This window comes from Drosophila simulans, chromosome 2R, assembly GCF_016746395.2.
Source record: "Drosophila simulans strain w501 chromosome 2R, Prin_Dsim_3.1, whole genome shotgun sequence".
NCBI lineage: Eukaryota > Metazoa > Arthropoda > Insecta > Diptera > Drosophilidae > Drosophila > Drosophila simulans.
The window spans coordinates 19305188-19322851 of NC_052521.2; the positions used below are offsets into that span (position 1 = coordinate 19305188).

At 44.4% G+C, this 17664-nt stretch overlaps 2 protein-coding genes across 3 annotated transcripts in view; one reads left to right on the plus strand and one right to left on the minus strand.

The window, feature by feature from the left end:
* LOC27208017 overlaps nucleotides 1–17664 on the plus strand; it is a 35805-nt gene that overhangs the window by 10797 nt on the left and 7344 nt on the right. For both annotated transcript variants that reach the window (XM_039292203.1, XM_039292204.1), the window contains exons 3-5: nucleotides 3894–3935; nucleotides 15070–15847; nucleotides 16955–17173. In XM_039292203.1, coding sequence (XP_039148137.1) covers nucleotides 15085–15847; nucleotides 16955–17173 — 982 coding nt within the window. In that variant the 5' untranslated portion in view covers nucleotides 3894–3935; nucleotides 15070–15084. The remainder of the gene's footprint in view (nucleotides 1–3893; nucleotides 3936–15069; nucleotides 15848–16954; nucleotides 17174–17664) is intronic.
* LOC27207824 lies at nucleotides 15921–16816 on the minus strand. Its single transcript, XM_016183475.3, has one exon. It carries the CDS (start codon nucleotides 16770–16772, stop codon nucleotides 15951–15953), a length of 822 nt encoding a protein of 273 aa, XP_016029036.1. The 5' UTR covers nucleotides 16773–16816; the 3' UTR covers nucleotides 15921–15950.

The following is a 17664-nucleotide window of genomic DNA, read 5'->3' on the forward strand; positions in this document are numbered from 1 at the left end:
GAGTGGAGAGGAAAGGAAAGGCAACAAGTGCAATACACTGCACTTAAATTGCGCCCACTAATAACCCAGTCGATGGGTAAAAGGGACAGCGGCACTCTCCGGTGGCAACTTCTTCGTTTTATTTGCCAACACGAAAGGCAAAGACCGGTCAACTTGGAAATTGTCAACACAGCCAACCAGCCAGCCACTTGCCACACAACTTTGCCTACAACTCCCCAGAGTTTCGTAGTCTCGTGGATTCGTGGGGCCTCGGAGGGGTTAACAGGCATCCAGCTGCGTAGACAGAGCTCAGACAAACGTCAATAGAGCTGCGATATAGTCGAACTCTGCCTACGCTACCCTGACGTGGAAATTGTCGGGAAATTACCGGGAAGTGGCAAACGAAAGCAGTTTGAACACTTATAGATACATGTCGACGTACAACTTTTGAAATGCATGTAGGTGTAGCTAACGCCAAAGTTCAGTACCAATTGCAAGTGAATAACTAATTTAGCCATTATTGATCACGAACCACATGCCATAGTTCTTGTACCGATTTCTCGGATTCGATTCCCTATCATAATCTTTGGCTAGCTCTGCAGTTTGGTTGCTTCTTTTTTTTTTGGCATGCGCCGCGTGAAAAACGAAATGAAAAGTTGTTGCTGTTGTGTCGATGTTGCTGCTGCTGCTGCAGTGGTCAGTTGGCGGCGTATCTTTTGGCCAACAGAAGGCTGCGGACCCAGCGAAATATAGACACACACTTGCAAACACATTTGAAAATGGAAAGTCGTCGTCTGGTTGTCGTTTGCAGTTTTGTTTTGGGGGTTTCGTTGGGGTTTTCTTTTTCCATGTTTTTCGGTTTCATTTTGAGTTTGTTTTTTGTTTTTCGTTTTCCGCTGGACTGCAGACTGCGACTGCAACCGGTTGCATTAGTGCAACAGCGTGCAGAAACATTAGCACATGCAACAAATTTTCGTATTATTTTTATTAGATTTTGATTTATTGTTGGTGCGGATTGTTGGGGCCTAGTCGCTAATTGGAGTTGGCCAAGTCGGAAAATGCGGTAACTGCAGCGCTGGCGGGATTCTCGGCGAGAAACGAGAAATCTCCGCATCTCCTTGCGGAGGAAAGCGAAAGTTAGACGCTTTAAATTTGAAATTGAAATTTCTTGTTTCTCGGTTTATGGCCGAGGAAAAGCAAAAGCCGCGGCTCGAGACTCCAGCCAAGTGCACGTTCGGTTTGGGCCATAAACTGTGGCCTGCCATTATGAGCTAACTTGGCCAGGGCGGCGGAGAGGTTTCTTTTCGCACTAGCACTCCACGGGTTACATAAGGTTGCGGTTCGGCAAAACCTTACCGAACTTCATTAAAATTGCAAATTTCTCTCCGTCTTTATCTGCCTGTGTGGATAATGGGACCAGAAACTAATAAGCAGGTGCCGCCTGGATGTAGAAATATCTGCGGCAACGGACCAAAGATACAAGTCCCATTGTTACAGCCAGATAAACCTCAGAGCAAACTGTCCGTTTTACCCGGCGATTCTGCGTGTCAACGCTTTCCAGAATCGAGTTTATAAATAAAACATCAGCTTGAATTAGTGACTGGCCCTGACTGTCTATGGTTTGGTATTTGTATTCAAACAAAACCATAAATTGGATTGATTTATAATCGCACACAATATTTGTATTATACGTTTCGTAGACAAAGGTTTAGCTACAAAACTACCGTTTCATTGCCGATGCGAGCTATCTTTTGATATCTTTTTTAAAGTCATCACAAAATCAATTTTGCGGTTAATAAAGGGATTATTGCTACTATTTATAGTCTATAGGTATTAACAGAAGGCAGAACTTTGTGCGTATTTTTAGACTTCTTTTGAAACTTTTCATCATTTTACAGAAAAACAATACACAGACCTCTTCTTTTATAAACTTGCCAAATTTGGGAAGATTTTTGTATCGCTGAGATTACTTTCTTTAATCCATTTAACCATATATATCTCATTATTCTCTCCACAACCCACGATGGTCTCAATGGGCTAAAATTTCACCCGCTTCAATTTCAATTTAAGGCCGTAATCAAATACGTTTGGCCACTGCCCACTCGAAAAAAACACACGCACAACAAGTTAACAAGTTTATCAATTAACATTTGAATTATATTTACGAGCAAAATATTTCGCTCTTTCATTGCCGTTAAGTGTTTATAACTTTCACTGCAGCGTCGCTGTCTCATCTCTCAATAGAAAACATTAATTAAAGCATTAAATGCACATAATTAACACAGTCGCAGATGCTGCCGCTTCTTTCTCCCGATTATATATGGCTATATATATAGTGTGGTCTTTCTGCCCGTTTTTTTGCCCAACAGTTGCACATTCGTATGTAGGATTTTAATGATTTTTCTTTGTCTTGCGTTTTTCGCAAATGTTTTCGCATGGGAAATGATTGGGGTGCAGTGCAGAAAAGCTGGGCGGCTTGGCGGGGAAACTGCGCGTCATTGAGGAAAAGCCGTCAAGTGGAGTTAACCTTGAGTTTTCCGGGGTAATAAATTAAACTGTTTTGTGTGTGGGGGCCATTTTCAGTTGCGGTAAGCATAATTTCATTTCTCCACATGCGGAAGATATAATCGAATGTGAAGGAAGTATAACCGCAGCTTGTAAGAAAGCCATTCGCCTTAAGTGCCATTTTAATAATAATAACTAGCTTTTGGCACAAAGACAACAAAGCCACTGATTAAGTTCAAAAACAATCGTAATAGGTCCACCGATATACAAAACTCTATTATCTTTGACCGTATCGCAGTTTATTTTATGCCAACATTATGTAAACGAACCAAAGCCAAGCGAAAAGAAACTCGAAAATTAAATCGGAAGCTTCACCCAAATAAGCCAAGTTTTTACAGTTAAATCGAGATGGGCCAAAAAGCGGCGTGTGTGTCAAATACGTTTAAAAATTCAAGCAAAAAAAGCACCAACAGAAATCCATCGAAAAATTTGACCAACGTTAAGGAACAATGCAAAATAAAACCGAATAAAATTAAAATGTTTGCCTTGCAAACCGGTTCGAGCATAATAATAATCATATCAGAACCGGTTGGATTTAAGAACTGTTCAAAAAGAACTGTAGTCAGACCCAGAATAAAGTCGCCACAGCTTTTCAGCCTTAGCTTGTAATCTCCGCAACCTTTTGGCAATTAATTTTACAATTTAAACCAAAATAATTTAATTTAAGGCAGTGTCAAAAAGGATCACAGCCTAATTTCAATTTGATTGCGGCTTGATTGAGATCTGCGGGCGAGACAAGCGTGAAGCATGCAAAATTGCCGCGACTCTGTAATATTTATAATAAACAACTCAACGCTTTTGACCAGCAAGAAAAAGCGGTCGAAAAGATTGCCAAAGTTATTGCCTGTCAGGCGAAGTGACGGCTGCCCAATCTCGAGTTTCTCATTTCGTTTCGTTTGGTTTTTTGGGACTTCCATGGTCCTGGTGCCGCTGATTATTGAAAGAACTCTTTTCTGGAATCGCGGATGGGGGGTTGGGTATTACTTTCCACGTAGATAAGCCATCGGGCGAGTGCTAATCACAAGCTGCCTTCAACGGGTCCCCTGGCCATTGATTTATTGCCAGATTTCAAGTTAACACTATTTGCCGATCCCAAATTGAGTTATTTATTCCTGCACCGAACGGTCACGTACTCAGTGTGGCAGTTGCAACCTGTTGCACGCTGCTAGTTGCACGTTGCACGTTGCTAGCGCAGCGCTTAGATTTATATTCGTAGATTTTGGCAGTCGTGTTAATGAAGTTTGCTGATTTATGTGCTTATGAGCCTGTCGCCAGTTGCCCACAGGAAGTGGTTTTCAAAAATCGATTTGGAAAATCTAATTGGAATCTTTTACTCTTTCGCCTTTCAGATTCTGGGCAGCTCACTTCTAAGACTGGAAACCCATTAAGTGGTAAGTGCTAAAAACGTAAAAATATTTAACAACCCGTGGTATTTGTCAAACATTTAAGCTGCCAAATAAACGTTTCTGTTTACTGCCAACCATCATTAATGTCTGGTCAATAGATAGGCTGCCAAAAGATCTGAAAAAATCATCATAAAATCCCCGCTTAAATAAGCATTCATGCTCCAGTTATGAGCGTTTTGTTGGAGATCTTTGGGCACCTTTCCACCACAACAAACCGATTCGTCTTTATTCTGCTGCGTTTTATGGTTTTGCTTAGCTGCACAACCAGTTTGGGTTTTGTTAATCAAAACGTCAGAGAAACCTTCACGAATGACAAAAAAATGTCAAATATTTTGTTGCAGGGGAAAAGTGAAAAGCTGGGAAAATAAAATCGTACAAACGCCAAATGAAAATTACTCAAATTGTGGCTTATTTTCCCTAGCAATTCATGCATGAAAAGGGGTGCCAAAGTGAAACTGAAACTGGCTCTTTTGGTTTTGGTTGAGTAAAGTTTGCGATCATGCCTTTAATGGGTTATAAAATGAGGGTTTTAGGCCTGTAAGTGGGAGCCAAGTTCCTTGACGGCTTTTTTTTCTTAACGAATAAATCATGCACAATTTTGGGCATTTATTTCTTGACCCGGACCGTTTTTGTCTCTTCTTTTTACTTAGTCATATAATTTTTATGTTATCGTATATTTCTCTTGTTTTTTAAGCCAAAAGAAAAGTGATTCATGATCTTTTTGGGTCAAGTTTACTGTTTTTTTTGTTGGTTATACTGTTCCGATTGCCATGAATCATTTGTATCTTGGCCAAAAATCGAAATCATTTTCCACAACAATGTTTTGCGACTCATAAGCGCTGTTTAATTAGATATTTATCTTGAATTTGGCCTGCAGCCAAACTTCGCACATCTATCGTCTTTATTTTGGCGTTCTCTTCGCCTCGCACTTCAGTATTCGGTTTCCTTATTGTGTCAACACAATTTAAAGCAAATTGCCAATTGTTGTCGCTTTGTCAGTATTGCTAATTCCCAAACAAAACAAAATTGAATTATTTATCAAAGGCAAAAAAAAAAAAAAACGATTTTTGGGCAAACAAAAGACACGCAAACTGTGCTCCGGAGTTCATAAATAATTTGTTACAGTTTCGGCGTTTTAGTTTTGGGTCCCCCCGCATTGTTTTGGTCTCAAACAGAAATAAGCCTTTTGAGAGCATTGAAATTTATAGATTCCCCAGTCAAAAGCTTTCAATTTTCTGGCCAGCAAAGATTCTTGATTGAGAGCTATGAAAGGAATTCTCTATTCAGGGGTTCTATACTTGGGTTCTTTTCCAGTTAAACGACTTTCCCGAACAAAGGAAGGGGAATCGGTCGGCAGAATACTTTCTAAATGCACAAATCATGGCAGTGGGTAAAGAATGCCACGCCGCAGAATAAACATTTCGGGCTCCGAAACTCCTAAATAGGCTTTAATTAACAATTTATGTGCGCAGTGGCAGTGGCAGCAGCACCAACTTGATGCATCATCCTCGCATCGGCGAGGGATTCATATCTCCATCGGAGGCTGTAATCTGCTGGCTACTGTACGTTGTCACAGCCAGCTCCTGCGGCCTCTGTTCTGCCTAGTCATCCTTAATTATTATGATTATCGATGTTTTATGCTCTATAATTGCCGCTGGCGGTGCGGAGTTGGCAGTGACTTGGAGTTTTTGGGCGTCTCCCAGTCCAGCCTCCAAAATTGCTGTCTTCATTGCGCCTACCTTCTCCTAAGGCACTTACCTAATTGATATAATTCTGCAGTTTAACTTTGGCTTACTTTGCTGCATGCCTGACGTTCGTCACGTTAAGTTCGTGTCCTAAGTCTTTTGTTTTGGCCGTCAACTGCCGCTGGTTCTACATAAATTACACCGAGCTAATGATTATCTCTTAGTTGGTTAGTCAAGTGTCAGTCTAACACAAGACAAACACATATATCCGCCGAGAGTGAAGAACCAAAACACCGGCCAGCTAACAGCCGACATCGGGTGAAAAGCAGTTTTGTTTTGACACAGTTGCTGCACAGTGGAGTTATAAAATGTGCACTACTAATTGAGCTGTACAAAACTAAACATACATTTATTAGCTCAACATACACTTAATGTATTCGGTGTTTGTTAAGAAGCAAGCTATATATTTATATATTTAGCTTACTAGTTACCTAATTTTACTTCATCATCGAAAGATTCCGAATTTGTCCAATTTTAAAACAGTTCGAAGTCACTGTGAGCCAGTTTGCTAGCTGGCAGCTCTATCCGTACCAAGTCCATCCAACCGGGCGGAATGTCCAGGGCGGGCGTGCATTAAAATTTATTATATAAGCCAACAGAGTCGCCTTTGCAGTCGCAGCTTCATCTGCCGCCGTCGCAGCCGTTGCGCTGCGTTGCAATCTTTTTAAAATCTCGCGTACTCATCAACAACATTTCAAAGTGTACGTACATCAAAGTGGACTAGCCCCTGACTTCCCTGCCTAACAGTTGTACATGGAAGGTGTATCGCATAAAATCACAAAAAGCTATCTAAACAGGAAACCCAACAGCAACACATCAACGGGCAGTAGCAACATCGCCTGCAACAGCAACAACAAAAGCAACCACAATGTCGTTGGCGGCGTCGAGTAAATTAAAACAAAACGTTGTCGTCGTCTCCTCCTCCTAAAAGTGTTCCTCGGGCCTCGCCACTGATCCTGCCCCATCCCATGCCCATGCCCATGCCATCCCCAAGCCATCCCATCCCATCGCAGTCCCCGTTTATACCTGTTGCTTAGATGTTCTACTCCTGCTCCGGCTTCTGGATTGCGATTGCTCCTCCTGGCTGTCTGACTATGTCTGCTACTGTCTGCTGTTTTGTTGCCTTAACACTTTGCACAAATATTATTATGTATTATGCTTTTTCGCCATGTTGCCCATGCGGCTACTGCTGCTGCGGGGTGGCAGCCACAGCTTTGATGGATTGCACGTCTGTCGTGAAGAACTCAACTTCAACTTCGACTTCAAACTCGGCTGAGTGAAATGGCAGCCACTTTTTTCGTTAGCTGGGCGTGATCGGGGGCAGGAGAAGCAACGACAGTAATCAAGAGCAACAGAATTTGAAGGTCAGACAGAACGCGGTGTAGGTTTTTTGGGAAAGTCTCGCCGGAGCCGAAAACGTTGTTTATTAGCATCAAATTTTGGTAGTTCAGATCTGGGACGGGATAAAAGAGATACTTTTATGTAAGAGATTTATCTATTACACTGGGCATTGCATTTTAAATGTATATTTTCTGTTTTATATTGACACTGATTTTCAATTGAGCATAACTTAATGCTTAGAAATATTTTTATTAGGTTTCCAAAAAACATAACTTTTGACTTTTATGCTGCATTTGCTATAAGGCAGCAATATTTATGGTTACTCAAATCAGATCTTGTCTATTTATGTCGATATACATTGTGAACGCCCTCAAATTTTCCCCCCCACTCAAGTGCAATGTTCAAGAAAACAAATGTTGCTGTGGCACGCAGTTTCCCCGCTCTTCAACGCCTCTGCCTTTCGACTTGGGTGCGACTGAGCCGTAAACCCAAAACTGAGAAAAAGATGCCTAAAGATGGAGCCAATGATGAATTCGACATTGGAGTGCCAATCAAGGGAAAACAGGGCTCATAAACGTTGAGTAAATCGGAATTTCTTGATTTACCGGGGAAGAGCCGGAGCTTTGGAGCCCTCGATTGATTAGTCACGCCTTTTAGAGCTCCAGATGCTGCAGCTGCACATCCCGAGTGCTTGGCATGATGGTGTAAAAGAGCCGAGCAAACAGAATTCAAATCCGAATCCAAAGCGGCAATTAAGCGGCCAAACGAGTCTAACAATGGAAACTGCGGCCATAAAACAGCATGAGTGCAAATATGCATACACATACACCAATAAGCGAGCTGCAAAACTGCAAAGGAATCCGAGTCTGAACCACAAAAGCAACAGGTGCGCAGCTGGGGATCAGCAGCATGTGAGAGAGCAACAAGTTTACCATAATCACAATAATTTTCAACTCAACTGGACACAAGTGGCACAAACGGAAACAACGAGACCAAACCTCAGTATGTGCCGGAGAATGTGCCATAAAAACTAGAGATCAGAGGCAAGGGGAAGCGGTACGGATCGATGCCTCAAATTGTTGATGGATGGTCTGGACGAACTGAAGAACCGAACTGAGAAAGAAAAGCGATTGTACAAGGCGATTCTGCCACTAATGACGGTTTAGTATCCATAAGAAGCTGCAAGCCAGCCCGAGAATTATTCACTCATTTCGATTTCCCCAGCCTTACTTTCTCCACTCTTCAGCTCTTGAGTTCTTTCAGTTAGAAGAAGTGAACGGGGGCTTTAAAATTAAACGATGCAAACTGTAGCTCTTGTACAGAAAATAATTTGGAAGCTCGGCCGAACGGTTGTATATCTGTTATTTATCTAACTGAAATTTGGAACATTTACGAACTGGAGCTATAGAAAATCGGGTTTTCTTCCTTGCAATTGATTGAAAATAAAGAATGCTTTTCATCTTCTCTGAAAATTTCACCCAATCTCTTCATAGAGCAGTTTCGATCGATGTTGAAGCTTTCGTTCTCGATAAGACAGTTCGTATCTTTTCAAGTCGACTTCTTTTCACTCCTGGCCATTGTGCAAATTATAAAGCCATGTCCAGGTGATTGACATGCCACGTAACGGGGCAAGAACCAAGGAAGAGCCCGTCTGACTCACATTATAAAGCCATAAAAATAACACCTCCAGCTGCAGCAACAGCCGAAGACAAAGTGGCATCCATCATTGGGGAACCTTTTCGTTTTCGGAGGGGGGCCACACGCAGCGATCGACAAGAGGCAACTGGGGACAAAAAAGCCAAACTAATTACATGCCAAGTAATTTTAATACCCACAGAAAGAACTTGCTCAGTGCAATGAGCACTCGCACACCAGCAGCATCACTGGCAGCAGCAACATCCGAAGCAGCAGCAACAGCAGCCGCATCAACGCGAGGAGCAGCAAACACGTAATGTGGCAAACAGAAAAAAAAGCGAAACAACAAAAAGTGGTGCAAGTAAACAGCATGAGGGCCAATGGACTCGCAGCAGCAGTCGCATCAACATCACAACCAAGTCACTGGCTGCTGTAAATGGCCAACAACTCGGGCTTGACCCATGGCCAACATCGGCTGCGATTGCTGGTGGTGGTGGTGATGCTACTCTTGCTGCAGTTGCTGCTGCTGGTTGCTCTTGTATTTGGGTGTGCAACAGGAAGTTGGACTCGCTCGCTTTGATATGTAAATTGTGCCAAATCAATGCCTGGCTCTTAGCCTTGCTGCCGAATGTGGTAATTAAAATCGCTGGGCAGCAAAAGGAGCGGGCAGTGGGCATTAGTATGCAACTCTCACTCGGCGACAGCGGCCGCAACTGTTGGCCATATAAGCGGACTGAAAAGAAAGGCCAACGCTCAGTGCTCAACAAAACAATTTACCAAGTTTGGCCTAAACGGCCAGTGACAGTCCGGCGACAACAACAATTGCAACTGTTACGGCAGTAACATCCTCATAGCGAGCATAGCAACACGTGCGTTTGCCTTTTGCAGCAGCAGCAGCAGCAGTAGCAACAGCCGCAGCAGCAGCAGCGGCAGCAACAACATCAATATCGAAAGGTGCTTGGCCAGGCAGCTTTGAAGTTTTTCGCGCGAAATTTACTAACGGCAACGGCACAGGAGCAACAACATTAACAACAGCAACATCATCAGCAGCGGACTGAGCAACTAAAACGCGCGTGCGCAACATTTGCCACAAATGGAGTTATCAACCAAATGGGTCTTCATCGATATAAAAATTGATGAAGCGCTCTTCTCGGAGGCAAAACTTTGGCCTGTCCCAGCATCCTGAGAGATTGCAGCCAGCAATTTTCCAAGGAAATTGCTTTCGCCCCGAGTGCTGGTGCGTGTACTGCCGCTGGGTCTGCTGCTGTTGTTCTGGCTGATGGTGTTCCTCGAGCGGTCTTTGGAGACTTATTTTTGCTTGTTACCCAATGCCAGTGATTTGTGTTCTTAGCTAATGAGCAGCTATCAAAGAAATGTCCAATAAATTATGGCCACAAGAGCAGCACACTATTCGCACCGCATCGAACCTAACCGAAACGAACAAAAGTGAAAAGTGACAAAGCTCGTAAATACGTATTTATTGTTTTAGTGTCGTGGAATTTGTAGCTGGCTGTTGTGTTGTTTACCTGACACACAAAATCATTGAGGTGTCAAAAGTAAGCGACAACATCTACGAGACCACATATGTCTGCTTGTTTCCTAACCGAGGGCCCGAATTGCGGCCATAAACCTGGACACACTCAGCGGCCATCGGCGTAAAGATGTTGACAGAGATCCGACACAAAGTAAACTTGGATGTGCTAATCCGCAGGGATAATGGCGGGGAATGTGCCCTCTTGTTTACCTTTCACTTTTCAACCTGGGTACTCCTTGGACCTGACACCTTGGAAGCAGAGTGGCATCGTCCAGAGCACAGCTGCAACATGCAGCACATTCCCCGAGTGCACATGTGCCCTCATAATTGAGGTTCAGCCGCATTCTGAGCACTCCTTTTCCACTGCCGTCATGCATTAGCTAATGACAAGCCATGAAACTATGGCCAAATGGGTTGAACAACCTCAGCAGCCGGCCCACTGGGCACCAAATGAAATTGTCATTTCAGAGCGTTGCTGGTGGAGTTGCAGTTGCCATTGCTGTTGCTGCTGCAGCAACTAGCTGCAGTTGCTGTTGTGCAGTCAGAACAAGTTCAAGGCATAATTGCTACAAGCAGCAACATTGGCAGCACTCGTGTGTAATTGTCGTGGCGGATCAGTCGCAACACCTGATTAAGTGAAGCATCACATGGCTGTTGCTCGTTTTTATTGCATCACATGTTGCTGGTGTCGAGTTGCGAGTGGCGAAGCCCGCAAGGATGTGGCATCCTGTCACTGCTTGTCAGCAGCAACACATGCTGCTGGCGCCAGTGCAACAGCAGCAGCAGCAGCAACAGCAGCGAAAGTATTGGCTTACGGCAACAGTTGTTCATCCTTCATAATTGATCGGATATTTTCGGAGCTTGATCTCGTTGTGGGTGTGTGGTTGTCCTGCACTCATCAAAATCTGCCATCATAACTGCAAACTCAGGTTTGCTGCTGGTGCAGCTACTGTTGAAAAATGTTGTTTACCAGCAATTAAAAAAATTACATGTACGTGCTGCAGCGACGACAAAGTTGCTGCCAGTCCGCAGCGAGGCAGCATCGGCATCACCGATCCGAGTTCCTAATAGCATTGATTAGAATTTTTCCGCCAGCCTCCTTTGCTTCACTTTTCGTTTTATGCCAGCGCATGTGTGCCATGCTAGCAATTTTCCACAGAAGAGACACCAAATATTTAATTATCTAAAGTGCAGTGGGCAGAAAATCATAAACAAAGAAGGGGATTCATTCTTAATTGCCTTCATACTTTGTTGAGTCAAACGATTGAATGTTGCTTACAACTTAGAGACATTGCAAGGGATATGTTGTTCTATAACCATTGATAACTTCGCTGTTTATCGGGAAGCTATCAACAACATCGATTTTTTTCAAGCTCTAATTTGCACCAACATGTCATTTATGAAAAATGCACAGCATTACTTTGGAGATAAAACTCCTGGGCTGAACTTGTTTCCAGGTCCAAGTCGCAGCTTAATTAAGGTGGAAAAGGGCCCGGCCAAAGACATGCATCAAATGACTACAGCAGCAGCAACATCACGAGGAGGAGGAGCTACAGCAGGTTCCAGTGATCTGTCATTGCCGGCAAATGGCTTAACCACTGCAGCCACAACTATAAATAGTTGCACACGTGCATGAATTTCGGACTATTAGACGTAATAGCTGAATGCATCATAATTTACCTTGACATTTAGACCAATGTCTGCGCATGCCGCAGTTAATTGCCAGCGAGCAACATGCAACAGCCGCAGCAGCAGCAGCAGCATAAGCATAACAACGACAACAGCAACATCCACATCAACAACTATGCAAATGGTTTGCTTACACGCGTGCATTTTGATTAGGTTAACTATTTATAGCCATGCGATGCGGCATCAGCGTCGGCAACATTCCAGCCATGAGTCACTGCAGCAGAAGCGACAGCAGCAGGAGCAACACTTGCTGCACCGCTTCTGCGACATGGGGATAATCACATTGATATGCCTAATTAGCTGCAACAGCGACCACTGCCTAACTGGCCGGCTGACTGGCTAGCTGGCTGTTTCCGATAATCCTCCTGCACTGGGCAAACAGGTGCCACCTGAAGGTCAGCCGCTTTTCCAATCGCAGCAGCCGGATTGCCGGTTTCTAGTAGCTGGCTTAATGGTATCTGCCATGCGGCGCTGATTTCGCAGTGCGAAGCAATTAAAGTTCTGATTGAAGCCCGAAAAATGCTGAAAGTTCTGCCAAAACAGATTGGCGCGGCCATTTAAAACGAAAATGAAAACTGAACGCATGCGCCAAAGTCGCCGACGCACCACTCAAGGCAGCCGCTGGGCAAATGTTTTTGGTTTTTGGATTTCGGCTTTGGTTTATGTTTCGCTTGAACTGGTCCGCTCCGTCTTGGGCCCAAAACTCCGGTGCCGAACTCCCTGCCCTGATCCGTCTGCGTCTGCGCGTCGGTTTCTGTTTCTTTTTCGGTTTCGGCCTGGCCAACTTGGCAACCTTTAAAAGAATGCGGACTTGCCAGTAATAGACACACTCACTCGCACACACACTGCGATATGTAGGCGCACGGTAGATAGGCCACATCGAAGATATATATACGAGCGCCTTCTATATGTACGGCATGCACGGGAAAAATAACTCAAAAAGTTTGTGGCAACAAAAGGTAACAACTCTCAAGCTGCCCCATGATAAAGCCACCAAGTGGGGTGGTCAAGAAGTTTCCAAATGGCTTCTTAAAATTTAATAAATTTCTCAAGATTTTTTTACAATGCTTTTATTTATTTAAAAGTATTTTGTAAAAGCTTTCTAAAAATTGGAACAAATTTTGTGGCATTCAAAAACTGTTTCGAGATGAATTCCTGCGGCAACCCGTGCAGCCAGTTTAGTGCCGCAATTGTTGGCGGGATCATTTGAATCAGTGTGCGTTGACCAGGGAGTGTGTGTGTTGCCAGTTGCAGTTGCCACATGCCGCATGCCACAGCTGTGGCAGTCCGGCTTGTTTACAGGAATTTTACAACTATGCAGCCGGCTCCTCCAGCGGGTCGAGCTAAAAGGATGAAGAGAAAATGTTGTTATTGCTTATTAAGAAAAAAATCACGGAGCGAGGGCAAATTAAAATAAAATTAAGTGCAGAAAAAAATGTGGGAGATACGCGAAACGGGGTATCCAAGTGGAGCCAGGGGGCGGAAAGGCCATCGGCTTAGCCTTGTCCTTGTCCGACTGAAAGGCCGTTTAAAAAATAGTTTAGCAATCGTCAGCCCCGCGGACAGAGAGTCACGTTCTCGCTGCCCACTCCTTGGATCCCAATTCCGATCCCGATCCCCATCTCGATCCCGATCCGCTGCCACTCCATCCACTCCACATCGTCGTCATGCGGTAATGAGCCAAGTGAGGTTCTTGGAATTGCGCCAGCGGTGCGTCCTTGAAACTGGTTTCGCCCCATAAACAAGGCGGCCATTTGCCTGGATATCTGAGTCGGGTCCATAATGCGGCTAGAAACTATGACTGTGATCCTCAGATTCCCATCTGGTGGCCATTAAAATTTTGCACTATTAATTAGACAACGCACAGGAAATTTATGGCAATGACCTCTCGCAGACCAATTAAATGCACATTACGACAGCCTGCTGCTCAGTTCTAAACCGCAGACCTCTGCTTAAAAGCATCCATAAAAATCAGCGAGGCAAGGTTCAAGCTTCTGATTATATTTGCAAAATTATTACTGAACAGTAGCCGGAGAAGCCGGAGAGTATGTATTTTGGGATATATATAGTTTTTATACAAGCTGCAGTTTATTTATTGGAAATAAAGGGTTTGCCCTAATACCAAAGCGCCATCTGTCGGAGGTGATATTTTAAGACTTGTTCTATAGTTATTTTCTTACTAGAACTTTTTTAAGACTGCTTTGATAGTTATCTGCGCTGATTCATCACTTGTAAAGATTTCTTTCTGTGTACATTATGCGTCGGTCGATGCACACGCAAATGTCACATCAATTAGCCGCACCGAGGGCCACAAGATGTGGCGATTGCAGCTGGCTTTGCTAAGTTGGCTAACTTGAGCTAGCTGGTTAGCAGACTCATAAAACATCAAATTAGCTTTGACTAGGTTGGCTAATTTGAAAAGTAAGCGGCAGTTGGGCGAATTGGCCATCTCCAGTTGTGTTTGCGCCGTGGTTGAGTGGTTCAATGGCCCCCCGGCCACCCACTCGCCAGCTGTTCGCTGACCTTCGCCGCCTGACGTTGACTTTCCTTGATTTCTACACGTATCAGTCGGAAAATGTCGAGCAAATATTGCGATACCAGCTGTGGGTAAAAACAAAAGTCACAGCAACAGAGCAAATATTATATAAGCACACACATCAACCTGTGTGCTGAGCGTGTTTTCGGTTGTTTTTTATTACTGTCTGATAATCACCTCTGATCCGTTTGTTGAACCGATAAGAAAAGATCCATTCGCATATGGGGAAGTGTCGACCAATTGATAAGCACTTATTTATAGACATTAACTACTCTATAAATAATGCCATCAGACATTCATAATAACTCCTCCGCAATTAAACACAGTGAGCTGGGAAGCAATCACTGCCTCGGAACTGTAATCTGGAGTAGTACAAAAAAATCAAAGCCAAGAAAGTAGGAAATCGATAGTTAACCATTGGCCATGCTGTTTGTTGAAGTTACTGTGGCAGCGGCAACAGCAACACTTCAAAATTCGCTGCAATTTGCGTTAATTATACGCTCCGTTGGACGAAAAAAACAACAGCAGCTAACAAATAGGGAATGCCGATCGAGATTGCAGACAAATTTAGGCCATACAAAGCTCTACTTTGTTTTCGCTTTTCCCGAAAATTAACCCACAATTTTCCTCCAATTGCAGAAACACCAACATAGTATGCGTCTCTTCAAAACGCGCAAATCCACGGATACCTACAGCACACTAGCCGCGCAGCAACAGCAACAGCAGCAGCAACATCAAGCGGAAGGCAGCAACATTTCCCACAGCGGCAACAGCAGCAGCAACAAGAGTCACACACCGGCAACATGCAGCAACAGACTGAACAAGAGCATTGTGAGCAGCACCAGCATATCGTCATCGCTGCCTGATCTGCATGACAAGTCGCCCGTCATGATTCTCAGCTGCACCACCCTGGCCAGCAATGGAGCCACCGCCACGGCAGCGGTCACAGCAACAGCCACCGGCACAGCAGCAACATCTGCCGGCTCGCTGCAGCAGCAACAACAGCAGCATCTGCAGCACCAGCAGCAGCAGCCGTTACGCACGGCCACGCCCACGTGTCTGCTGAGTGGCCGTCAGACGCCATCGGCCATATCGGTGATGTCGCTCCAAGAGGCCACCAGTCTGCACCGCCAACAGCAGCAGCCACACCAGCCACCCACCATCTACGTACCGGTGCCCACGAAACTTGGCAGCAATGTCAACACTGGCAACAGCTCGGCCACTCTGCTGCTCAGCTATGGCAGCACCAGCAGCATCGCCAACCTGCAACAGCAGCAGCAGCAACATGCCGCCCAGTACCAGCAGTATGTTGCACAGCGACTGCACGCCGCTTCCAGCAGTTGTTTGTACGAGAAGGGGACGAATGCCAGCGCGGGGGCGGCCAGCAACAAAAGCAGTCGATCCCTGACCCCAAATGGTAAGTACTTTACTATAAGGTGAAGTTAAATAATCATATTACTAATGGTAGCCCAGGATTGTGCTTGTAATATCAAAATCTAGAGGAGTTGTGCTTACTTATATTAGTTTTTATTATTTGCTGATAATATCATGGGTAAAAACCTGCAATCATTAAGCTGCCAATGGCAGTTACTTTCCGTATTTAACGCATTCTCAAAGTAAGTCATACCCTTTAGCACACAAAAAGCTTTTGCCACATTGTTGGGCGCACTAAACAGGACATGTGATGCACCTTGTGATAACATGGTGATGAAGAAATGGCTCTTATCATCGCAGACATTCACGAGTCTCAGCCATTGATCCTTGTTCTCCTCCTCAACCTCCCAAATGCTGCAGTTACTATTGGCGCCCAATTCCAGTTGATTTCCAGCAGTTATATAGAACAGTTCCTTTTTGTGCTCGAGACACAAGCGACGGGTTTTCACCAGAAGCCTAAGAGATCTTGGTAAACTCTGCAACATGTTTTGGAGATTATTGTTCCATTGTTCTGGATGATTACTCTTGAGGTTCCTCAATTCCATTGCAAAGTTAGAGAGAAGAATCTCGTTCAGAAGACGGAAACGTCTAAGGTGCCAATAAAAGCTCATCCAAAGCTTCAGCTTGAAGGGATTTCCGGTATTGAGATGGCTTTGCAAATCTTGTGGTGATTTTTGTGACTCTAAAATATCCGACCAGGGAATATTCCATGCCACGAGCTGTTGCTGCTCTTCATTCAGTGACAAACTGATGTCCTTAGTCCACTTATCGAAATCCAAAAGGCTTTCATTGAATTGTGTAGGCACAAGTCCAATCAGTCCATAGATATCGTCTTTGATTACCGCCTGAACTGGGTTTAGTAGCGAGCTTAAGCCCAAAAGTATTTTGAGAGCAATGTAAACGACCATTGCGATGGAAAATCTTATTCAAACTGATCTATAGATTCCCTATTTGTTCAGTTTGCTCCGTGGGATTTCCGGGTATTTGGCGCTTATCGCTGGTTTTTTGATAATTCCTTGATATTCAGTGGGGCCAACGCCCTGGTTTTCATTTCCTCAAACCCAAGTGATACCAATTCCTGTTCCCACAGGTCACTTGCCCGACTACAAGTTGGTGACAGCGGTGCCAGTTGTTGTCCTGGACGATGAACACAAATCCAATTCATTGCCGGCCACTGAAGCGGGTCGCAACAGCAACAGCAGCAGCAACATGAACGGCAGCAGCAACAGCAACAGCAACAGCCTTGACGTCAGCAACAGCAACTCGCATTCGGGCAGCTCCACTTCTTTGGCCAGCACCACGAGAAATGGTAAGTACTTTGGCCAAAAATAGAATGGAAATCCGGGCAAATGCCTGGAAATTGATTTTCCCTTCAAGTGGCGGCGCCGCGAGGGTTTCTTTTCCCCGTGGAATATATTTTATTTTGGGGCACATTCAACCGAGAGTGTTGGGTCAATGGTGAGGGGGAAAATGAGCCCATAAATTGTGGAGCGGCAGAGGGTGTGTTGTCAGCCAGGTATTAAGAGCTCAATTTGGAGCACATTTAAATTGAAACAATTAATTTTCCCTGGCTAAACATAGGAAGCAGCACTCCCAGTGCTTCCGTGTTTCGCGGAGGCAAAATCATCGCCAATCAGTTGCCAATTGTCATCGATACGATGCGTATTGTGCCGCATGGCACATACTCTACTCCAAAATACCGTATTGACCCGATTTCGCATCAATGCGCGCCGCCAACATCGTCGCTGTAATGCGATCCCATGTCTGCAACTGGAATTTGTATTGTTTTCAGCACGGCAC